This window comes from Balaenoptera physalus (assembly GCF_965194825.1).
Source record: "Balaenoptera physalus genome assembly, chromosome: 1".
Taxonomy (NCBI): Eukaryota; Metazoa; Chordata; class Mammalia; order Artiodactyla; family Balaenopteridae; genus Balaenoptera; species Balaenoptera physalus.
In genome coordinates this window covers 165878358-165902870 of record NC_138882.1, presented here as the reverse complement: position 1 = coordinate 165902870, position 24513 = coordinate 165878358, and the positions used below count along the sequence as shown (strand labels likewise).

General features: G+C 46.0%; 2 protein-coding genes across 2 annotated transcripts; one reads left to right on the top strand and one right to left on the bottom strand.

Annotated features, from left to right (window-relative positions):
• Positions 1-243: 243 nt before the first annotated feature.
• On the bottom strand, positions 244-8844 carry AIRIM (AFG2 interacting ribosome maturation factor). Its single transcript, XM_082422468.1, has 5 exons — positions 8563-8844; positions 8110-8385; positions 6027-6206; positions 3958-4076; positions 244-3784 (listed from the first exon to the last, which is right to left on the bottom strand). The coding sequence occupies exons 2-5, from the start codon at positions 8382-8384 to the stop codon at positions 3747-3749; spliced, it is 612 nt and encodes a 203-aa protein (XP_082278594.1). The 5' UTR covers position 8385; positions 8563-8844; the 3' UTR covers positions 244-3746.
• Positions 8845-8990: 146 nt separating this feature from the next.
• CDCA8 (cell division cycle associated 8) lies at positions 8991-24385 on the top strand. Its single transcript, XM_082422406.1, has 11 exons — positions 8991-9109; positions 9270-9382; positions 9522-9650; positions 11499-11539; positions 13482-13554; positions 15927-16009; positions 18638-18702; positions 19611-19706; positions 20852-20978; positions 21738-21824; positions 23059-24385. Exons 2-11 carry the CDS (start codon positions 9286-9288, stop codon positions 23101-23103), a joined length of 843 nt encoding a protein of 280 aa, XP_082278532.1. The 5' UTR covers positions 8991-9109; positions 9270-9285; the 3' UTR covers positions 23104-24385.
• Positions 24386-24513: the final 128 nt, after the last annotated feature.

The following is a 24513-nucleotide window of genomic DNA, read 5'->3' as shown; positions in this document are numbered from 1 at the left end:
AGTAAGGGGCTAAATAAATTATTATACCCACACAACAGAAGACTATGCAACTGTTTTTAGAAAAAATTAAGGAAGTTCTTTACATATTCATATAGAATGATCTCTAAGATACAGTAGGTGGAAAAAACGAGGTGCAAAACTGGATATACAGCATGCTACTGTTTGTATGAAGTTATGGAGAATACAAAAATACTTGCTTGTTGCATTAGTCATCTATCATTGTGTAACAAATTACCCCAAAACTTAATGACTTAAGACAAACATTTATTATCTGTTTCCATGGGTCAGGAATCTGGGCCCAGCTGAGCCGGGTTGCCTTTGGCTTAGGTCCTCATGAGGTTGTAGTCAAGCTGTTAGCTGGGGCTGTGGTCTCATCTGAAGGCTCAGCTCGGGGAGAGGGTCTGCTCCCAAGTTCACTCGGGGTTGCTGGCAGGCGTCAGGCTCTCACGTGAGCTCTCCACAGGGCTGCCTCACAGACGACTTCCCCAAAGAGAGCAAGGGACAGCACCGCCACAGAAGCCAGTCTTTCCTCATAACCTAGTTCCAGAAATGACCACCACTACCAGTGTCTTCTATTCATCAGAAGCAAACCTGTAAGGTCAGCCCACACTGAAGGGGAGGGGAGTATACAAGGGCATGGATCACTGGGATCTATGGGGCTATCCTGGAGGGTACCCACCCCTGAACTCATAGAGGCAAAGAATATTTTTGGAAGGACACACTGGAAACATTTAACATTGGCTGCCTCCAGGGAGGGGGACTGAGTAACGGCGAACTTTTCACTGAATATGCACTTGCACTTGCACCCTTTGAATTCTGTACAATGTGAAAGTATCACTTACTCAAAAAAATAAACCAAATTAATTGTAAATTTAAAAAGGACAATTAGAGGGACTCCCCTGGTAGTCCAGTGGTAAAGAATCCGCCTTCCACTGCAGGGGACGCAGGTTCGATCCCTGGTCGGGAAACCTACATGCCACGGGGCACCTAAGCCTGTGTGCTGCAACTACTGAGCTTGTGTGCCTCAACGAGAGCCCGCGAGCCACAAACTACAGAGCCCACGTGCTCTGGAACCCACGCACAACTATAGAGAGAAGCCCGTGCGCTGCAATGAAGAGCCCGAGCCACAACGAAAAGATCCTGTACACCTCAACCAAGACCCCGAGTGCCGCAACTAAGACCCAACGCAACCAAAAAAATAAGGAAAATAAATAAATAAAAAGGACAGTTTGGATAGCAATTTAACAGCAGAAGAAAAGCTAAGGAACAATTCTACTTAAATAATACATAGTTATTACTTAGCACCTTAAACATACTTGTGTCTATTCAGTCATGATTACTTGCTTCAATGAGGGAGGTTTAAAAAGCTCTTTATTATACACACACACACACACACACACACACACACACACAAGCAACTCCCATTTGCAAAATACATACCCTTGATCATGGCATTCACAAATTCATTCCAGTTTACCTTCACAGACCCATTTCCTGCCACTCTTCCGTCCCCCTGTGAACTCCAGTGACTTGCTATAGTCAAATGTTAATGCTTCCAGTTCTAGGGGGTACAAGCCACAAGCACGACGCCCGCACACTTCCAGGAGGTATCAGCTTCCATTCTTTCTCAAACACTGCCTTTGCTTAGACTGTCCCTGTACGCGGAGGACCCTGCACTCCTTTCTGAGCCTCAAGGCCCGACTCAGATGTCACAGTCACCACGAAGTAGTCCCACAAGCGGTTGGTTGTCACCCCTATTCGCCCATGGAATTCTGTTTTGATCTCAAATACAGCTTATTACATTACAGTTTAAATCTCTTCACTTAAAGTCTGGTCCTTGGATCATCAGCATCACCTGGGACCTCGTTAGAAATGCAGAGTCCAGGGCCCCACCCCAGGACCTACAGAATGGGAATCTAAATTTTAACAAGATACCAGTGATTTATATACACTTTCAAGCTTGAGAAACACTGGTTTAAATCTTTCCCTGGTTGAACTATAAATCTTTCTAGGGCTCTCCTTCACCTCTGTACCCACAACACATCATAAGACCTGATACCCAAATGTCTTAAGTGTTATTTACAATTATTATATATGTGATAGAATAGATTTTTTTAAATTCCTGGAAGAAAAGAAAAATTCCTGGAAGAATATACACCACATTATTAAAAATGATGACGTATCTGGTAGGTGGACATTGTGCATTTTTCACTTTCTGTAATACTTCAATTTTTCACAGCCAGAATGTATTATCCTTACAGGTAGAAAAACATGATGACTTAAAAAAATACATGTAAAATATAACATTATAATACATTCATAAAATGGTACATAATTGTGTTGAGCTATATTCACGGATATGAAAAACTGGCCAAACTATATTAAGATTTTTTTAAAAGATAATTTAAACAACAGTATTTATCAATGATACCCTAACTGTTTTGTTAAAAAAACTTGTGAATATGGACACTAAAAAGATACTTAACAAAATATCTCTGGTGGAGCTTGTTTTATACTTTTCTGCATTTTAAATGTTTTCTACAATTTTTCTACTGTTTTTTAAAAAGCATGTATCACTTTTGTAATACGAAAAAAGTCATTTTCATTTTGAAAAGTATCTATATTCTTTATTAAGCCCCTTTACATCCAATGACCCAGATTTTTACACCAGCCCAGGAAGTTGACAGGTCTGGAAGTACCACGACCATTTCACTGATGAAGGCACTGGGCCTCAGAAACCCAACCCTGAACGCCTGACTGTGAGCTGGTGTTCTCCCGTCCATGCAGCTACCCCAAGATCAGAGAACTGTAGCAAGTCAGTCACCAGCTTTGGTTTAAAAAAAACCAAAAAACAAAAAACTGTTATTTTAGGAGTCCCACTATCCCCAGTTACTTACTCTCAGATAGTAAGAGCAACAAGGGAACCCCTCCACACACAAAACATTCAGAATAATTCATGCTGCACCATCTCCCCCTGGTGGTAGGCTCTGGAAACTGAAATTGTTTTGATGATAAGGAGTTACTGCAATTTGAAAACAGTAACTGTTTTCCACCACCATCACCTCTACCTCTTTATTTTTTTAAAATATTTATTTATTTATTTGGCTGTGTCAGGTCTTAGTTGCGGCACACGGGATCTTTCATTGCAGTACGCGGGCTTCTCTCTAGTTGTGGCACGCAGACTTAGCTGCCCCTCGGCATGTGGGATCTTAGTTCCCCGACCAGGGTTCAAACCTGTGTCCCCTGCATTGGAATTCTTAACCACTGGACCACCAGGGAAGTCCCACCCCTTACTTCTTTAAATCATCAAAGCCACTTTTTTTCATCAAGGAGTTGGGTACTGACACAAATACACGAAACCAGGACCTGGTGTCAACGAGGCTCAGAGCTTTGGATGATGCTGGGGGCAGCGGCACTCTCTACTCCTGTCCTTTCCTTCCTTACCACTTCTGCGGCTGTGGCTTCTGCCCCCAGTGTTCTTCTGCACGGCCTTTCCTGCATCCTCTCTGTCTCCGTCCACTCCCCTGAGCCTTAGGAAAGGGCAAGGTGTGACCATGTGCCCTCACCCACGACCTGGCATGAAGAAGACCCAACATCAGAAACATCCAGCACAATCCTCAGGCTGTAGGCACTGACACTTTCAATAAGTCCAGTTGCAATGCTGACATTTCTTTAGAAATATCAGAGCGCAGCAATGTCGGTCTTCAACTGCGTCCCCCTAGTCTCCCGATGAACACACGGCTTCTTCACTCTTCCAGGAAGAAGGAAACACTCAACAGGATATCTGGAACAGCAAGAGAGAGAACACATGGCATACCACCTCTCCAGAAAACACAAAACATCAGATTTGTAAAAGCTACAAAGGCACCATGAGGGCATCTCTACATGCTTTCAAGGAGGTGAGACACAGAAAGAAAGGAGGGGAAGAGACACGAAGGACTAAATGAAAACCAGTACCTTGTACAAGGTCTGGGTGTTCGTCTTCCGAAATTCGGTCCCAGGCTTTGGGCAAAGCTTGGATGTTTCCCAAGTCTCCCCACTGGATTGAGGACAGAAGGTACTTCCTCTTCAGGTACCTTCCTGGGGGTTAAGGAAGGTGCTCAAAAAGAAAATGAAATATGTTGAAGGAAGAAAATATCCTGGAGAGAGCTCCTGGGAGCTAGAAAAGTGAAAGCGCAGCTACTGCTATATTTACCAGGTGGGCAGGACTCGCCTCTGCTACACATCTTTACCGAGCCCCTCTTTACACACATGGCTCTGGGCTACAGGGAAAAGGACAGAAACACTGTCCCTGCAATCTGGGATCTCACTGTGGTGAGAAAAAAACAGAAACTGAAAAGACCCTAAATGACAGGAAAGATAAAACTCAGTGGAAGTTCAGAGGATGACTTCATCCCCTTTAGAGGACAGGAGGAAGATTCCAGCTGGTAGGAAGAGCTTAAGCCAAGGCACAGAAGTGGGGAAGCACGTAATGGATTCAGGGACAGGACATTTCCAGTGCGGCTGGCGTGGAACAATGTGCAGAGTAGCAGGAAAGGTGGCTGAGAGGGCAGGTGGAGCCAGAACACAAAGACCAGCATGGGGGTTCTCGTCCTCAGAGCACCAGAAGCTACTGAAAACTCCTACACAAGCAACAGGATCAGAACGAGACTTCCGGAAGATAGATCTGCGGAGTGTGGCCACTACCTGGGGGTGGCTTAGAGGGAAAGAAGCCAGGGTCAGAGAAACCTGTCTAGAGACTGCATGTGACTAAGGGTCCAAGTGAGAAACAATGGTAGAGGCAGTGGGGATAGAGAAGGAAACTACAAGAAGCACCAAGGAAACAGAATGGAAGGACGTGACAGCTGAGTGCAAACATTCTTACAACGGCACCTGGCACACTATAAGCGCTCAGTGAGGGTGGCCCCAGCTACTGCTCTCACTGCCCACGCTGCTGTTGCCACCACTGTGGCCAATGCTGCTACGCTGCAAGCAGAAAACAGCAGGAAGGGGGGAAAATGTTGCTTAAGTTTCCAGACTAAGTGATCAGACAGGTTTGATGCTACAACTTAAGGAAACAGGAGCTGAACAGAAGGGCTGGACGGAGGAGTTCAACTCTCATTTCAGCTTGCAGTTCCGTGAGATTCCAGCGGGAGGCATCTGCAGGAAACTGAAAATCAAAACTAGAGGCAAGAATAAAGGTTGGCTTGGGACTGATTGAAATGAAGGTAGAAACTCCAGCCAGAGGGAAGATGCGACTATCAGGCAAGAATTGAGAGGAAAAAGGTGAGAGAACTCCAACTAACAGGTCTTTCTGCTTCCACCCAAGTCCTTCCTCAGAACATAGCTGGGTGATACTGTTGAAAACATAGGTCTGATCAGGTTATTCCTCTACTCAAAACCTTCTATAGCTTTCCATCTCACTCAGAGTAAAAGCCAAAATCCTTTCGAAGACCTTGGAGGCCCTACCAGGCCTAGCCCTGCCTCTCTGACCACATCTCCTGTTAGACCACCCCCCTTTCACTCGGCTCGAGCCCCACTGGCCGCCTCGCTACTTCCTGAACATACCAGGCTCGCTGTCACCTCAGGGCCTTTACGCTTGCTGCTTCTTCTACCTGGGACACTCTTCCCCCAAATACCCCCATGGTTCTCTCCCTCACCCTCTTCAGGTCTTTTCTCAGATACCACTTTCTCAGTGAGGCCTGCCCAGACCACCCTATTTAAAACCACAAGCCCACCCTCACCCCTCGCTTTCCTCATTCCCTGCTCTATTTTTCTCCAAGGCACTTATCACCATCTGACATTCTATATATTCTCCTTTTTTTTAATGCCTATCTTCTAGCACCTAGAGCAATGCCTGGCAGGGAGCAGTTCCTCAATAAGTGATTTAAGGAATGACTGTACAAAGGAATGCAGAAAGAATCCAAGTTCAAGAACCAAAGAGAACCAACCCATACTATATATTTTTGGGCAATCTTGTGAAAACTGAAATTAAAAAGACTTCCTGGAACAGCTCTGGAACTACCTGAAATGTGTGCAAAGGATACAAACTTCGATAATGTCTCTCGATATCCTGTAACCACTCCAACATTTCAGCCACAGAGGGGCTCGCAGCTGAAGCCTGCAGGACAGCATCGAGGCTGATCATGTCTGCATGCTGCTCATAGATCTGAAGCACGCGTTCCACGTGGCTGCTGACTACATCACGCACCTTGAGGAGGGCGGCTCTGGGGGAAGAGTCTGATATTAGGCAATATCATGAGAAAGGCCTAAGGCCAGGTTCCTTAACCTCAGCACTAAGGACATCTTGGACCAGACGATTCTTTGTGGTAGAGGGCTGCCCTGTGCATTGCAGGATGTTCAGAAGCGTCCCTGGCCTCTACCTACTAGACGACAAGAACAAACCATGCCCCCACCGTTCCCAAGTTGTGACAATCAATAACGTCTCCAGATACTTATTGCCACACATCCCAGTGGGAAAAACTGCCTCCAAATGAGATCCATTGGTCTACGGAGATTGATGATGGTGCCTTGGAGGCAGGGGTGGCTCAAGAATTAAGAACTGACTTAAAGATGGAGAGGCTGAAGTTACATGGCTCTCAAAGCTGTGTGATGATATTATTCCCAGCTGCCAAAGAAAGTAAAGACCAAGCGGCCCTTCTGGGGCTGCCACACAGGAGAGCAAATGCTCACACACAGTCCAATGCAATGTACGTGAAAGGAATAAGCAAGAGAAAACTGAAGCAACAAACCAGCAGTGCTCTCATGCTCCCTCGTGCCCCATCCTAGTGAACTCTTGAACACGTAAGATTTGGGCTCTTGACACACCCAGACTACTGTGGATCTTAGGAAAGTTACTTATTCTCAATCACGAATAAAAACAGTCTCTTTTGTTCACTGTGCATCCTAAGTACCTAAAACGTCGAGACCGGCAGACAGAACAACAAACAATTGTCCAATGAATGAAAAGGAATGTTGTGAGGAGTAAATGCAACAATGCATATTAAGTGCTTCGCGAAGTGCCTAGCTTATGGTAAATTTTGTTATTATTCCATTGGTGACTCCAAGGGGCCCAGCCACCAAGACGAAGGCTACAACTTCCCAAAGGGCAAGGCAGTCCCTAGCCTAGAATTGCAGCTTTCAAAAATGTTTGACTGTGACTCACAATTAAAAAATAGACTTAAAATTAACAGCCCGATACTCACACACGAACACGTAATCAATTGAAATAAAAGTTCACTATCTTAGAACGTACCGTGACCCAATTTAATTGATTGTCTTGTCTCTCTCTTTTACTCAGCTTAGGAACTAACTCTGCTTCATTGTTGTATTCCTAGCACCTGTGCTTGGCATCCCATAGGTGCTTAATAAATGTTTTTTGTACAAATGAATGCAAAGAAGGCCCCATCTTTGACAGTTTCCTATTAGTCTACGGCACAGACTCTACACACTAGAACCTTCTTTTGTCCTGGTCAAGGAAAGGCCACATGTGCCCTGTCTCTTCTCTACCCTCAATTACCTGTAACTCTAACGTAGAGGGTCTAACATTAGGCATAATAAGAGCTTAGAGACGTGCTACTCCTGGCACGCAGACACCAATGAACAGCAGAACAAGTGGCCCTGGTGCCAGGCATACTTGGGTTAGAATCCCAGTTTTACTATTTACTAACTGCACAACCATAGGCAATCTGCTTGAGCCTCAGTTTCCTCACCTGAAAAATTAATTAAGTGAGGTTAAGTCAAAGAGGTGTTGAAAAGATTTTATGAGATAATGTATGTAAAACCCTTAGCTCTGGCACCTAATAAGTTTACAGCATAGCTCCTCACTGCTTTTTACCTAAGAAAGACTATAGAGGAGGGCCAATAAGCATTCCCCATTGCTCTTCTGTTCTGCTTTAATAACTTTTACTAAGTCCACCACTGTCACGCCTAGTCTGACAAGGAAAATGCCAGAAAATGGCTTCTTGACAGAGATCCCACTGCAACAAACAAAAAGGAGGTAAGGTTGCCATATCCCTAAATACCATGCTCTCAAGTAAGAAGAAAAACACCCTTCCGACTGATCCTAGCTTATTAAACACCCAGTTTTAAAATCTTTCCGCCAAGAACGAGCGCCACTGAGCCTCTTACAGCCTCTCCTCTAGCCTGTCCAGGAGAGTGTCACCAGCCGCCAGCTGCTTGCGCCTCAACCGCTCCTGTAAGTCTGGGAAGGCCCGAAGTGACGGCACATCCTCAAATCGCAGGTTCTGTGCGGCCTGCAGCTGCTCTGCCAGGTTGCTGAGGGAGGCCAGGAGGGGCGGGCAGTCCCTGAGAGCGCTCTGCCACAGGCCCTGCTGCTCCTCCACCACGGGAAAGCACTTCCTCAGGGCCTCCTGCACCGCGAGCAAAGGCTGGTCTTGAGTCATCCTCCGTTGGGGAAAGAAAAAAAAAACCCACAAAAAAAGCATTAGGGTTCCAAGTCGATAGGGGAAGGACCGGGTCATGGGTGGGAGTTATTTCCGTTCGCAGGTGAGAACAGGGTGCCTTCAGGTGGGGCCGTCTACCCCTCCCGACAGGAGTTTCTAGCGCGAGGCGTTGTCTTACCTTTAGAGGGGCTCTCGGAAGGCAGGACCCTTGTTTCCCACCTCGGGAAGCGTTTCCTGACTATCCCTTGGAGGAAGCTCGTCCGGGTTCGGGCAGTTTCCTGTTTCAGACTGCGGGTTCCCCGGGCCTATCCGTGCGTCCGGAACCAGAAGCTTGTCTCCTCTCCTTGAGGCTGCGGGCCGCTTTCCCTAAACCAGCGAGAAAACTTAAAGCTAAAGCAATCAAAGTTTAAGGACCTTCCAAGGGCCCCAGCCTGCCTCCGAGTTTCTCTGCGCATGCCCCAACGTGGCTACCGAGTCGCAAAAATATGCCGTCAGACCGCAGTGCCTTCTGGGTACTGTAGTCCTACATGTGGACTGGCTGTCCGATAGCGGAGCTTCCCTGTGATTGGTTATTGTGGGACCCTCCTAAGACGGCGGCTTCTCACTGGTCAGCCTGTGGCAGTTTGAATTTGGTGGCGGCGGTCGCACGTCAGGTTAGCCCTGGAGCTTCTCCCTCTCAGCTGAAGCAGCCAGGTTTTTCTCAGCCCCTGTTTCGGGACCCACAGGTGGGTGCCTCACAAATCTTTTATGCCCAGGCCCCGAAGGGGAGGGGTCCCCCTCCAAAGCCCCTGGGGTGCCCTCCGCCCTCTCCCTCACCCTTGCGGCCCCTTGTCCCGCCGCATCTCCGCCGCTGACGCCTTGTGGCTCGGCCCCCTCTCCCCGCAGCCTCCGTCGAAGCGCCATGGCTCCGGCTAGGAAGGGCGGCAGTCGGGTGGCCAAGAACAACTCGGTACGGAGCCGAAAGCTCGCCTCTTTTCTTAAGGACTTCGACCGTGAAGGTAAGGGGCGGAGCCTGGGCGGTCGCTAGCACCTGGGGCAGTCGCGGGGTGCTGGCGGATTGGGGCGCTGGCAGCACGGATTCCAGGCCGCATTCGCCCGCCGGGTGACCCGTGTCCCGTCCGCTCTGCCCTCTCGCAGTGCAAATACGTTCCAAGCAGATTCAGTCAGACAGGCAGAACCTCCTCAAGGAGATGGATAACTTGTACAACATCGAGATCCTGCGGCTCCCCAAGGCGCTGCGCGAGATGAACTGGCTCGACTACTTCGGTAAGAGCTGCTAGTCTTTCCCCAGGCCTCGGCCTGCAGCCCTTCTGTGGTTACCATGGCAGCCTTCATCTTCTTAGTGAGGTCTTCCAAGATCACTGTAGGAAACTGCAGCCCTACTCCTTCCCCCCACTCCCTGTCTCACCTCCCGGCTTTATTTTTCTCCTTAGCTCTTACCCTCATCTACCTCTGCAGGCAGGCAAACGTTTTCTCTAAAGGACCAGATAATAAATATTTTAGGCTTTGTAGGCTAGAGGGTTCTCTGTCGAAACTACTCAACTTTGCTGTTATAGTTCCAAAACTGCTGTAGTGAATGGGCATAGCTGTTTTACAATAAAAACTTACTTACGGACACACTGAAATGTGAATTTGACATAGATTTCATGTGTCATGAAATACTCTTTTTTTGGGGGGGCGGGGGATATATTTTATCCAACCATTTAAAAATGAATGGGTGAATAGCTTGGTTTGTTACCAGACCTCAGATGGAAGGATAATCCCAAGCAGCTCTTCCTGCAGCTTAGGGAAAATACCAATTTAAAAACGGGCATATCAAATTGTGAAGTGCCAGGGCTCAAGGGTTTCCTGGCTGGAGAAAAATCCCAGCCTGTTCCCCACCCCCTTGTTAAATGTCCAAGGAAATGCAAGAGGCTGTCCTTTTGCTGGGTCACCCTTACTTTTACTATTTTCCTTATTGTTAATTACCCAGTATGTAGCCTCCTTCCTGAATAGAAATGCATGTTCTGCTCGCATAGTAGACGTTCAGTGATGCTTTTGACTTCCCCTGTTATTTATTAACCTATCTGTGCATTTCTGCAAATATTCATTGAGCATGTGTTAGGCACAATGTTAGGTGCTGAAGATGCATTGGGAAATAAAACAGGCATTGTCCTTGCCTCCAGGAACTTACGAGTTAGTAGAGAAGGATCATTTTAAAAATTTGGACATGATTGTATGTTTAAAATTATGAGTACTACAAAAGAGAATAGAGTAGCGGTCAATGAGCACATTTATATAGTGCTTTCTATGGCAGACAGGCACTGTACCAAGTGTTTTCCATATATTAACTAATTTCATCCTCATCACAATCATATTAATTGTTAATATTATGCCTGTTTTATAGACAACAAGATTAAAGCACAGAGATTGTTTACTTTGCCCAAAGTCTCACAAGCTAGTTAGTGACAGAGTCTACTTGAACCTAGGCATTCTGGTTCTGAGTTCTTAACTATTATAGGGGATACTACCAGTTTTTCCAGCCAGAGGACCTAGCCTAAGTTTTTATTCTACATCTAAATCTGCAAAGACCTCTTCATTCAATACACATTGACTCCATGCCTACTGTGTGGCATATTTTTGCCAGAAGCTATGGGTATTATCTCTGTCCTCGAAGAGTTCAGTTCAAGGCAGGGGTGGGTACTTCTACAGCTTTGAGTAGTTGTTGGATATGATGATAGTGAGCAGCTAACAGCACATTGCAGCGATCTGCTGAGAGAGAAGAATAAGCAGAGTTTGGGTTTGAGCTGAGTTTTGAAGGATGAATTAGAAATTTGTTGGGTGCAGAGGATTATTTCGGGCAGAGGAAATAAGTACCAGGGCACTGGGTCATGAGAGACAGTGGCACATTTGGGAAATAACAGGCGCTTTGGTGTGGTGGAACCTAGACTAAGCCATGAGGGGAACAGTCAAGCTTGGAGAAAGATTAAACTAGGCTGTAAAGGCTCCTGAGTGTTGGATCAATGGCTTAATCTGGTCCAGTGTAAGAATAGTAAGTGGTCATATTAGGGAAGATGGTTTATTGTTTAAATTATTAAAATCTGATGGTAACTAAACAAAATGTTCTTTTCAAAGCCCTTGGAGGAAACAAGCGGGCGCTGGAGGAAGCAGCAACAGTAAGTGACTTCTCCTATTTTTGAACTGTGGGTTAGTTTTAAGTTTAGTCTGTTCACAAAATTCAACCAGTGGGTGCTGACTGTGGAAGAGGTTCCAGAGGGGACATTATCTGTGTCAACAAAAAAATTATAGTTGTCAAATGCTGAGTACATGAAGCCCAGATAATTTCAAGGTTTATAAAGAGAGGTAGTTCCTTTTTTGGCAGGTTCCTTGCAGCTCTTTGCCCGGACCTTTGCAGGGGAAGTAGAAAGCCTAAAGTCCAAGTTCCTTTAAGCCCCTGCCTCATTACACGGTGACCTGGCCTGCTAAATGAGGCAGGATAAAGAGTTTAGATCTTTACTGTCTGTTACAGTGGCTACCAGCTATGTGTAGCTCTTCAAATTAATTAAAATTAATAAAATATTCAGTTCCTCAGACATACTAGTCACATTTCAAATGTTCAGTAGCCACTTTCCATTCCATCATCCGTTTCAGACAGCACTCATCTATCTAGCACAGCACTGTTTCTTGCTAAGTCCTGACAGCTTCAGAATCCTTGTCTGAGTACTCCAAGTAGTCTCTGCCAACCCAGAGATGAAACCCGTGTCATTCCTAGTCTGTAAGGACTATTCTGATATTTACACATGCCCTGCAAGAAAAGGCCTGTGAATCATGCCTGCTTTTGCCTATTCCCATACATATAGTTACCACTGGGAACAAATTTAATTAGAATGGCGACCGGAAGCCTTTTTGAAGGCCCCAGGGGCATAGTAGAAAAACTTTTGGCCCTCTAGACTTTAAAAAATAAAAAAAATTTTTTTAAGGTAACTATGTGAGGTGCTGAATGTGTTAATTAACTTGATTGTGGTAATCATTTCACAATGTGTATGCATCACAAATCCTCATGTTGTACACTTTTAATATGTTAGAATTTTATTTGTCAATTATACCTCAATAAAGCTGGAGGGAAAAAATGAGAAGGCTGACATAGCATCAAGTGTGGTAGAGAATATGGGTCATTAGGAACTTGTTTGCTCCTGGCATGTAAACAAGTACAATCACTTTGGAAAACAATTTTGCATAATATTAAGGCTGAACACTTGTGTACCCTACAACCCTGTAATGCCCCATCCCTAAGTATATAGCCAAGAGAAAACTTGGACAGGTGTGCATCAGACACATGTAGAAGACAGTTGAAAGTAACAGTGTTTGTAATAGCAAAATACTATTGACAGGAGATTGGACAAATCCATCGTGATATTATATAGCAGTGAAAACGAATTAACTACAACCACAAATAGTGATTGAAAACAAAAGCAAACAAAATATTGTTTAAGCACATACACATTTGTGGAGAAACACACACACACACACACACACACACACACACACTTTCTTTCAAGCAAATGGAATGATGATAGTGGTTATCTCTAAGGAATGACAGAATTAGGAGACTGGTCACCTTTTGAGGAGAGGCAAGGAAATAGAACAGGGAAAAATACATAGCTAGAAGCAAGTAATTGGCAATGTTTTAGGCCTTCGGTTGTATGGTGGGTTTATGGAAGTTCAATATTTTGTATTATAACTAACATAACAATCTTTTGTGTGTATCAAAGAATGTTTTGGGATTTTTTGTTTTTAATATTTATTTATTATTTAGTAGTGTGGGGTCTTAGTTGCGGCAGGCAGGCTCCTTAGTTGCAGCTCGTGGGCTCCTTAGTTGCAGGAGATGGGCTCCTTAGTTGTGGCATGCGAACTCTTAGTTGTGGCACGCATGTGGAATCTAGTTCCCTGACCAGGGATCGAACCCGGGCCCCCTGCATTGGGAGCACAGAGTCCTATCCACTGCGCCACCAGGGAAGTCCCAAGAATATGGTTTTTAATTAATGTTTTTAATCTTAAAATATTGTTCCTCATATTTGATGGAATATACCTGTTGTTTTCTGGCTGTGTTCATCACAGGCTGACCTGGATATCACAGAAATAAACAAACTAACAGCAGAAGCTGTTCAGACACCCCTGAAATCTGCCAAAAGTGAGTACTTTTCAAAACCCCTTGTTGAACTGAGAGAATGAAAACCTAGTGTGGTTGGTTGGCTGCCTGGGGAGGCCTCATTGGAGGAACCTCTTCCCTCTAATGCCTGGTCCTCAGTCTTGCAAATCCAAAAATTTGATTTTGGCCTCTGCATTCAGTTAATGATATGCAGGACTGATAACTAACCGAACTCTTTAGACCAATGTGTGAGCTAAAGTGAAAGTGAAAGAAGAAAAACAAAAGCTGTGCTGGAAACCAGTGTTGCCTGCTTGCTTCCCTGAGTTAGAGAGGTGAGCAAGGTTTGGAGAGGTGCTACAAGACACGGTAGTGCCAACCAAGACGCTCCCTGATGTGATCAGAAGGGTTCAAAGAGAATTGTGAAAGGACCAACTGTCTCAGCGTGTCATTCCATGTTACTCAATTCACTGACCCATCCGTGGAAAATTCTCTCACATACACGTCCAACACTCTGAGAAACACTATCTTAAAGGGTAAATTTGGGGGAAGCTGGGTTGTAATTAGTGAGCATAGACTCAGGCCAGGGTGAGTTCTGCTATGGACATGATGTCACTGTCATTAAGCTCCAGTAGCTCAATGCATCCAACTCCAGTGAGGATGGACCTGACCCAAGACCTGGAGTTTGGGGCTGCCCACCAAGCAGGCACCTTCTCCACTGGGCCAGGCCAGAAACACCGCCCAATTCTTGTTCCAGCTTGCCTTCCATCAGAGTTGTCTTGTAGCATGAAGACAGCATGATGGGATTTTCACTTTCCTAGTGTCATATTCCAGGGCTGCCCCCCCGAGGTGGTGACATAATTGGACTTGGGTGTTCCTAGAATTAGTTCCTTAGCTGCAAATCTGCAATCTGTTAGGTCGCTTTGGGTTATTTCTACATTTAGGTAATGTCCAATTTCTCTTCTGAATTCCACTTTTTTTTTTTTCTCATTTGGTGTGTGGGGTGTGGGGGGCTGGTCTTCCGATTTCACCACTGGGAACTGAACACACTGGGACCCATGTCAAACAACAGTAGAAATTGGTTTTGTGTCCTCTCGACCACTGGACTTCAACTACATTGTAAGCTATTTTTTTTTTTAAGGTAAATATACTTAGATTCTTATTTGTGTCAGGGAGAAAAAAAGCTTAAAAGTCATTAAGTCTGATCTCTCCTCCCATAATTAAATTTCTCTATGGAATCCCTGCTTGGGATTTTCTAGCCCATGGTTGTACGTATTTAGCAATGAGACTACCTTCCATTGATAGACAGCTGTAATGGTAAGAACGTTTTCTCTAATTTTGAACCAGAGTTTCCTGTGGTTTCTACATATTGATACTGGTTCTGCTCTTTGAGGTCCCATAGAGCTGTCTTCCATATGACAACCCCTTAAATATTAAAAATTGGTATTACTTCCTCTGTTATCATCCATCTTAAACATCCCTCATATCCCTTTTCCTTCTAAGATGATAATTGTAATAATTTATTATTTATAAGTAGTATTTTATTATAATAAATAGTAATACTTATGATGTGTTCAGTACCATCCAAGGGACTTTACATTCATTCGTCCCACAAATATTTAATAAGCACTTATACAGTAGGCACAATTCTAGGGTTTGGGATGAATAACAAAGACCGTGTTTTGTTTTTTTTTGTTTTTTTTTAAATTTGGACACAAAGGCAGACAGACATTTGCGGTTTTTTTTTTTTTAAATTAATAGCTACTCTATTTATTTATTTATTTATTTGTTTGTTTTAGCTGTGTTGGGTCTTCGTTTCGTGCGAGGGCTTTCTCTAGTTGCGGCAAGCGGGGGCCTCTCACTATCGCGGCCCCTCCCGTTGCGGGGCACACGCTCCAGACGCGCAGGCTCAGCAGCTGTGGCTCACGGGCCCAGCCGCTCCGCGGCATGTGGGATCCTCCCAGGCCAGGGCTCGAACCCGTGTCCCCTGCATTAGCAGGCAGATTCCCAACCACTGTGCCACCAGGGAAGCCCAAGACCGTGTTTTTTTGTTGAGCACACATTCCAGGTCTCATCATATCCCTGGCTCCTCCCTTTTACAGATGATCACCATGAAAGCCATGTGACCTAGTCAGAGGCAGGGCCAGGCCTCAAGCTCAAGGCTGTCTGACTCCAGGGTCTGCACTCTTATTCAGAATGCTGGGCTGCCATACAAAGCATTATATGGGGTGTGTTAACCACTCTGGAGACCCTCTTTTTTGTCTAAACCCTCTTTTTTTTTTTTTAAGTCATCTTTATATTGGATCTATTTCTTGATTACAGCCTAAGATTGCATAAGTTTTATTTCCTATAAGAAATGTGAATGCATAAAAGTTTATTCTCATGAGAAATATCACTCTGTTAAAACTTTCTTATAGCGCGAAAGGTAATGCAAGTGGATGACATGATAATGGAAGAAGAAGAGGAAGAAAATAAAAATAAGAATCTTCGAACTGCAAGAGTAAGTAGGCACTCAGATTCAGGGCTGGAGCCTGTCAGGAGAAAAAGGAAATACTTAAAATACAGCATGCTCCCCCAGCACCCTTAGGCACAGCCTTTAAAATGAGTGAGATTTCACTAGCTGGAGAAGAAAGGGAAGGGAATTCCAGGAAGAGGTATGAAAGTGCCCTTTACGGAACAGGAAACAGTTTGATATGGCTGGGGTGTAAACTGTGAGGGTGATCTGGGGAGAGCAGGGGCCAGAAAATGAATGGCCTTGTGCGCCAAACTTGGAAGTTGCAGTTTCATGAGGTAGGTCTTGGTAAATGACATGACCAGATAGGTATTTCAGAATAGGATTCAGGATAAACGGGAGAGAGGAAAAACTAGAGACAAGGGAACCAGTCAGGAGGCTACTGTAATTCTTTTTAATTTTTTTTTTAATTGAAGTTTAGTTGATTTACAATGTAGTGCCAATCTCTGCTGTACAGCAAAGTGACTTGGTTATACACATAGAGACATTCTTTTTTATATATTTTCCATTACAGTTTATTACAGGATATTAAGTATAGTTCCCTGTGCTATACAGTAGGACCTTGTTGTTTATCCATCCTATATATAATAGTTTACATATACTAATCCCAAACTCCCAGTCCTTCCCTCCCCCATCCCCCTCCCTGTTGGCAACCACAAGTCTGATCTCTATGTTGTAAGTCTGTTTCTGTTTTATAGATAGTTTCATTTGTGCCATATTTTAGATTACACATATAAGTGATATCATATGGTATTTGTCTTTCTCTTTCTGACTCTTACTTCACTTAGTATGATAATCTCTAGTTGCATCCATGTTGCTGCAAGTGGCATTATTTTGTTCTTTTTTATGGCTGAGTAGTATTCCATTGTATATATGTACGACATCTTCTTTATCCATTTCTCTGTCGACGGACATTTAGGTTGCTTCCATGTCTTGGCTATTGTGAATAGTGCTGCTATGAACGTAGAGGTGCGTGTATCTTTTTGAATTACAGTTTTGTCCGGGTATATGCCCAGGAGTGGGATTGCTGGATCATATGGTAATTTTATTTTTAGTTTTCTGAGGAACCTCCACACTGTTTTCCATAGTGGCTGTACCAGCTTACATTCCCACCAATTGTGTAGGAGTGTTCCCTTTTCTCCATACTCTCTCCAGCATTTGCTATTTGTAGACTTTTTAATGATGGCCATTCTGACCGGTGTGAGGTGGTTTTGATTTGCATTTCTCTAATAATTAATGATGTTGAGTATCTTTTCATGTGCCTACTGGCCATCTGTATGTCGTCTTTAGAGAGATGTCTATTAAGGTCTTTTGCCCATTTTTCGATTGGGTTGTTTGTTTTTTTGTTGTTGAGTTGTATGAGCTGTTTGTATATTTTGGAGATTAAGCCCTTGTCTGTTGCATCGTTTGCAAATATATTCTCCCATTCCGTAGGTTTTTTCCTTTTTTTTATGGTTTCCTTTGCTGTGCAAAAGCTTGTAAGTTTGATTAGGTCCCATTTGTTTATTTTTGTTTTTACTTCTGTTGCCTTGGGAGACTGACCTAAGAAAACATTGGTACAATTTATATTAGAGAATGTTTTGCCTATGCTCTCTTCTAGGACTCTTATGGTGCCATGTCTTATGTTTTAAGTCTTTAAGCCATTTTGAGTTTATTTTTGTGCATGATGTGAGGGGTGTTCTAACTTAATGGATTTACATGCAGAGGCTGCTGTAATTCTTGAACTGAGGCACTGACCCTGTAAAAAGAGAAGGGATGGTTCTGAGATAGGTTTTATAATGGAGAGTAGGCAAGATTGGTGGAGGGAAGGAGGGACCAGAGACGACTAGGTGGTTTCTAGTTTAGGGAACTGCCATCCGGTGGAACGTGGGGCACAGGAGGAGGAGTAGTGCTGGCTTAGGACTAAGGGGAGCAGTTCCTGTGTCAGTTGTTTGGCCTGCTGTGTGTTTCATACTTCTCCAGGACATCTAGCCCTGACAGAAATCTCAGCCCGGAGCTCAGGCAGAAGTAAGAGACTGAGAGACACCGACTCCCAGATCTTTAGGTGGTTGTCCCAGCGAGGGAGTCAATGAGGTTGTGCAGGGAGAACGTGGAGGGGAGGCTGAGGATGGACCCTAGGAGGGAAGGTAGAAAGAGGAGCTCGTGAGGCAGCCTGCAGAGGGCCAGCCAGAGGAGTGGGGAGGTGGGTGGATCTTAGAAACAAGGGAGGATTGTCAGCAGGTAAAGAGTGATTCCTGTCAGGTACCTCCAAGGACTCAGCAAGGGTGAGGACTGCTGAGAGTTCCTTGGATTGGGCACCTGGGTGCCCTTAGTGACCGTCACAGCAGCACTTTGTGAGGGGGTGGGAGTGGGGTGGGGAGACCAACCAGGCTGCACTCAGTCCAGAAGACACTTACCTTTACTCTCGGTCCAAGGCCTCTATTTTGAAGACTCAGGCGGTATAGATTCTTAGTTGAACAATTATGTTCAGAATTATTTAAGTCACTGTGAATTCTGTGAGATAGACCTTCTGATGTTCGGTATTAGTTTTCTTTTCCAGAGCTGGTACCCCTCTCCCTTACCTTTCCCCTTTGCGGGGCTTTTTGTAACCTCAGTTTCATTTGACTGTGACTTCAGGTTAAAAGGTGTCCTCCATCCAAGAAGAGAACCCGGTCCATACAAGGAAAAGGCAAAAGTAAAAGGTAACAGGTTTTCCAGATTTAGATGTGTTTTTGGTTTTATTGGAGAGCCACATTCATTATGGCAGAAATAGGTGGTAAAAGGGCTTTTGTGACTTGTGTTCAAGTTGAGCTTCACATCATCGAATCCTCCAGTATCCGAGCTGGAGGGGCCTCTAGAAACCATCTGACCCAACACCTTCTCTGGTTCTTCTGCCCACGTTCTCTATCTTCCCCCACTTTTTTTTTTGTTTTTTTTTTTTAATTCAAACAAGGAGATTAAGACCCAGAAACAGAGTAAGCACTGCATATTTTGTTCAGTTGCCTGACAGTCCATGTGTAGAGCTACCCACAGTCGGTCACAAAGTGGCTGTCACCTACCTGTAGTTAGTTTCTTGAAAGATTCCTCCCGGTCCTGCTAAGTAATGAGTCACCGTAGACTTGAACTGCTTATGCTGGGAGTTGGGGGGAGGGGCTGCCTCTTAACAGACTCAGGAAAGTAGTCACTGGGGCGTATGTCTGTGAAGCGGTGGCTCCTCCCATTTCTCCCTGGGCAGTGGGAGCTGTCTGGCAGGAGGACAAGAGCTCCAGCTAGGGGGCCTGCAGGGTGCTGAGCGGCTGTCTCCTTCCCCTCATTCGTTAGCTTGATTGAGAAGTCAGATTCTGGAGGCAGGCTGCCTGGGTTCGGACTTCTGGCTCTGCCCTAATTGGCTGTGTGATCTTGGGCAAGTTATTTAACTCAGTATGCCTGAGTTTCTGCATCCGGAAATGAGGATCGTGGTGCTTCTCAGAGGGTGGTTAGGAGGGCTGCACGAGCTAATGTGTGTAACGTGCCCAGGATAGTCTCTGACATGATCAGTGTTACCTGCCTCTGCGGCTGCCGTCCCTGGACCTGACAGTTGGCGCACCTAATGGTCATGTCTCACCTGTAGGTCAAGCCATTGTGCCACTGTTACCCCAGCTGTGGGCCGACTGGAGTTGTCTATGGTGAAACCAACTCCGGGCCTGACACCCAGGTTTGACTCAAGGTGAGTATTGACAGCAGCACTTGGATTTCTGTGGGAGCCCAACATGTGATGTTTGCCAGAAAAGAAGGGTGTTTAAGAAAATACTGGGAAGCCCTCACAGAGGAGGGTAACCGCCTGGGTTTCCTAATGTTTGCCTCTCCCCTGAGTGCAGGTTTGCGTGTTTTTGGTGACAAAATGATTCTTTATCTGTCCCTGATGACTAGGAGGCTTCTAGTGACTGTTTTGGTCTTTTCTGATTCTGATCAAGTTTATTTTAAATTGGTAGGTACTCTCCCATACTCTTGGTAGGAGTGAAAATGGACACCACCTTTTGGGAGACCAGTATAAACAAGGATGTTCTTACAGCATAAATTAATCCCTTCCATAGTGCTGGTCAACTAGATAGGACATGGTGTATAGCCATTAAAAAATAAGTGCATCTGCATGTGCTGATGGGGAAGAGCTTCATGATCACAAGCATCTCCAAAGCAGGTGGCAGAGCAGTGTGTCCTAGATGACCCCGTTTGATAGAAAGTTTCTGGAAGGACACATAAGGAACTGAGAGTGGTTATCTGGAGTGGGGAGAGTGAGGAAGACTTACCTTCTAATTCTCACTCTTCCTTAACTGCTTTTTTTTTTTTTTTACATGAGTATATAGCAAAAGACATTTAGGGAAAAATAGATGACAACATTTTAAAGGTCTTGAGAAAGTCACTTTGGGAATTAATATAATGATGTAATCTCTGAATCATCCAACTTTGACCCTGGAAAAGTCCTCCTGATGGAAGCGCTTAGCCACTCTTGGAAATATATTAACCACAGTTTATTTCTGACTTTGTGGATGGATGGATGGATGGATGGATGGATGGATGGATGGATGGATGGATGGATGGATGGATGACTGGTATCCATATGGAGCTTTGGACCTAAAATTTACATGGATAAGAACTGACTTTCGCTAGATGTATGTTTGATAATTACAACCTCCTTCCTCCAGCTGTGTTTAGTCAATACTGCTTTTTAACCCTAAATTTAGAATGCGCCTTCTTAGAAATGTGTGATTTGAAAACTGCAGCTTGAGGCCAGATGGGGTTTGGAAGGACTCGTAGCGCCTGGTGTCATTCAGTCTGCTAAGCCATCTTTACAGAGATTTTCCCACTTTATAGGGTCTTCAAGACCCCAGGCCTGCGTACTCCAGCAGCCAGAGAGCGGATTTACAATGTCTCTGTAAATGGCAGCCCTCTTGCTGACAGCAAAGAGATATTCCTCACTGTGCCAGTGGGAGGCGGAGAGGTAAGTGTTCCAGAGGGCGATCAGGCCATGGCGTGCTGCTTACTCAGCACTTCTTTCTCTTGTCCGTCACCCACTTCTCTCCCAAAACCCAAAGTCCCTTTGGTTGCATGGCTTCTGATATCCACACTTCTGTAGGACTCAGAACCATTTCCTCTCCCAGGTTAGAGCTCCAGACTGGGAAGATCCTTGCCCAGCTTTGGGTTTCATTTGTTCATCTGCTAACATTTGCCCATCTGTCTTGTAGCAGGTTCAAGATGTAGAAGACATTCCTGCCCTTGAGAAGTAGTTCAGTAGTCAAGCTAGGCTCCCAATTAACTATAACGTGTGATGTGTACAGTAAGGGAGATATTAAAGGGCGTGCAGAGGAGGGCACTATCGGGGTGTGTGCGTGCTTAGTCCGGAAAGGGGAGCTCGAGCTGTGTCTTCCACTTTGTGTAGCTTCGAGGGGTCTGAAGCAGGCCGAGCAGAGCAAGTTACTGACCTCGGCTCCTGGGACGGAGGGGATGGTTTGTCTCAGATGAGGTCTGCAGGGCGTTTCTAAGCTAACATGCACCCCTTATACACTCAGCTGATCCAGCTATTGGCCCAGTGATAAACACCGACGTCACTGTCTCTTTAGGATTAACTCCCCTCCTGCCCGCCTTGCCATCCCCCTCCACAAGTGCAGGACATCAAGGGACCCCCGGAGCACACTGGGCTGCTGGGTGGAGGTTCCTGCCCTGAGGGATGTGCCATTTTAACCCTCTTCCCTCCACACAGAGCATGCGGTTCTTGGCCAGTGACTTGCAGAGGATTGATATCGCACAGCTGGATCCAGAGGCCTTGGGAAGCATTAAGAAGCTCTCTGTAAGTCTCGGGTTCCTCTCCACACACAGGAGGCCTCCAGTAGCCTTCTGGGTTTAGCCGTACTTAGGATTGCCTTTTGGGTCTGGCCTGCTGCTTTACACTTACAACTGTGTGGCCTCTTTCCCCCAAGGGATTTTGACTGTTATCCTGCTTACCGAGCAGCAATTCTGTCCCTAAATTGATGCTGAGTTTTGGTCCAACCAGAGTGCCTGCCACAGAAGTTCCACAAGAGAATCAAATCCTGCCTCATGCAGGCAGTTGCTGCCTGTATGTTAGGGCACAGTTGAGCCCCTGGGAACTGAAACTTCCTCACAACAGTTCAGGAACAGGGTGAGGAGCTTGCTACCAGCAATCCCACAGGATCAAAGAAAGCTCTGAACAGGCAGGCCCTCTGAGTGGTGGGACCCCAGTGCCAGGAGTCGATGGGGCTCCGCTCCGGTGCACCAGCTCTGTCAGCAACTCTGTCTTTGGGGCCTGTGCCCTCACCTCTCTTGCACCTCGTCTTTCCCCCACTCAGCGGGTAACCTGCTCCACGAGGCCCTTGGTTCTGCTCTCCCTTACCTTGGGTCTGTATGTGGCTCTGGGTGGCCACACTCCAGCTCTGGCGCTATTGCTCCATTGCCCAGCGTGCACAGCCCAGTTTCAGTCCTCATTTAAATTCTCAAGAGGAAGAATTGAATTAGCTCAGCTTTGGTCAGACGGGCCTCCCCGGTCCCGTCAGCTTTGATTTTGGCTGGTGGATGGGAACACCTAGTGCAAACGTGGCTGCTGTAGGTCCCCCCTTCTGGGGGGAGGTCTGTGAAGGGTACGTCCAAGTAAGGGGACGGGGCGGAGCTGCTTTCCCAAACATGTCGTACAGAACGGAGGCCGGTGCTGAGATCAGGCACATACCCAGCCCCCGGATCTGGTGACATCCATCGTCTAGCTGGGCCTACAGCATTGCTCTTCCCAAATTATACCTCCACTGTCTCATTTGAGATGGTATTTTGCTCCTTTGTTCAGATGAGAAATGGAGATTCAGAAAGGTTAGTTCGGTCTGCGGTGGTATAGAGGTGAGCATAGCTGCCTTCCAGAAAGGTTAGTTTGTCCATGTTACCAATAGAGGATGGAGGGCTGAGATTCACTCAGACCAGCCCGGCCCCGAAGCCAGTGCTACCTGAGTAGACTACGTGCTAAGTGGGCAAGCCTGCCCAGCTTCACCCTCTCTAAATGGCCTCTCTCCTTTTCCTTTCAGAGCCGTCTTGCTCAAATCTGCAGCAGCATACGGACTCACAAATGAGGCTGCTATTCCAAGAAGCCAGGTTTGACAGGATGGACCTTCAGTGGGCACTTCTGGGACCCTGAAGACACCTCTTCCCTTCGGCTTATTGTCTGTTTGAGTGTGAAGTTCCAGAGCAGGGAGAAGCGTTCCTCTTGGAGTTTTCAGGAAACGTTGCTATTGGCACCTCCCAACCCAGATGACAGACACTGCCTCTGTGTCCATACAGTCCAAACCTCCTGCCATTCTCCTAGCTGAATTCTCCTTCCTGCTCTCAGAGCTGCTGCCTCTGCCTGCTGTAGCTCCACATCCTCTTCGCCCTGCCCTAACTCCAGCCGAGGCTGCACAGGGGAGCCTCATGTTCTCGGGAAGACTGCCAACTCGCCCTCGCCGGAGAGCCCGCTCCAGCTGGCGTTTCCGCCCTGCGCGTGCTTGAGGCTGGGAGCTAGGCTCAGAGAAGTGAGCTCCGTGAGAGGGTGGCTCCAGGAAGCTGGGAGGGACTGTGCAGATGGGGCCAGGACCTGTCACAGCAGTGACCACAGGAGGAAACATCTCCCCTCCTGCGCCCATCCCCTCCCTCCTGTGGTGGGTACTGCCAGGGCTCTGCAATCTTAACACCTGCCATGCCCAGTAGTTTTGTTTCAAGCTGACTTGTAGACTAGTATTTTGTATTATCCCTGTTTACCAAAGACCAAAACTTGGTTTGTGGGCGGTTTCTATGTCTTGCTCCTCTGCCTCTGGTTAGTCCAGTTAGTGGGAATCTGGATAAGGGAACTGTAGGGTTTAGGTTAATCTGGGGTTTTTACATGACTGGCCGCAGAGGATCTCTAAGCTCTCCGTGGCCCTGTGGTCCCCACCAGGTCTGCAGACTTTGCAGAGAGCACTTCTGTCTTCTGAGGTTCATGGGGGAGTGGGCGTAGCTTGCCTGGTGGCCTCATTCCTCGCGTTTGGCCTCTGCCCTGGCGTGGGCTGTCACGTGGGCACTGAGATCCCTGCGCTCCAGCCAGCACCTCTGCCCCAAAGAATCATTAGATGTGGTCTGAGAACGTGGGAGCTGAGACCCCAAGCCTGAGAGCACAGGGTTCTGTGTATGGCTCTTTGTTGTACTTTATATTATTTTCCTACATGACCATTCTAGTAATCCAGTCCTGTTCAAGATGTGTTCTTTTCAAGTTGTTTTATTCTCCCTTTCCTGAGACTTGTACATACTGTTTTCCTGAGTCATGGTATCTGTAAGCTGATTTATTCTAATCAGAGCTTCTGAAAGGTACCTGTTTTCAATAAATTGTGGATTTGTTTTTAATTGATATTCCGCCTGCCTGTCATCTCCAAGCTGTGCTACCTGGACCAGAGACAGTTTTGGAGCTGAAGCTATTGGAGTGGGGGTCTGCAAGCAGCTACTTTCCTGAGAAGATGCGAAAACCTTTACTT

Bases quoted from the DNA above. Each gene is read 5' to 3' on its own strand.
- AIRIM (XM_082422468.1), bottom strand. From the start codon at position 8,384: ATGACTCAAGACCAGCCTTTGCTCGCGGTGCAGGAGGCCCTGAGGAAG. The intron at 6,207-8,109 runs GTAAGAGGCTCA...CTCTTCCCCCAG, and splicing joins GACAGGCTAGAGGAGAGGCT to AGCCGCCCTCCTCAAGGTGC. The intron at 4,077-6,026 runs GTATCCTTTGCA...ACCCCCAGGAAG, and splicing joins GAGAGACATTATCGAAGTTT to GTACCTGAAGAGGAAGTACC.
- CDCA8 (XM_082422406.1), top strand. From the start codon at position 9,286: ATGGCTCCGGCTAGGAAGGGCGGCAGTCGGGTGGCCAAGAACAACTCG. The intron at 11,540-13,481 runs GTAAGTGACTTC...TGTTCATCACAG, and splicing joins CGCTGGAGGAAGCAGCAACA to GCTGACCTGGATATCACAGA. The intron at 21,825-23,058 runs GTAAGTCTCGGG...TTTTCCTTTCAG, and splicing joins GAAGCATTAAGAAGCTCTCT to AGCCGTCTTGCTCAAATCTG.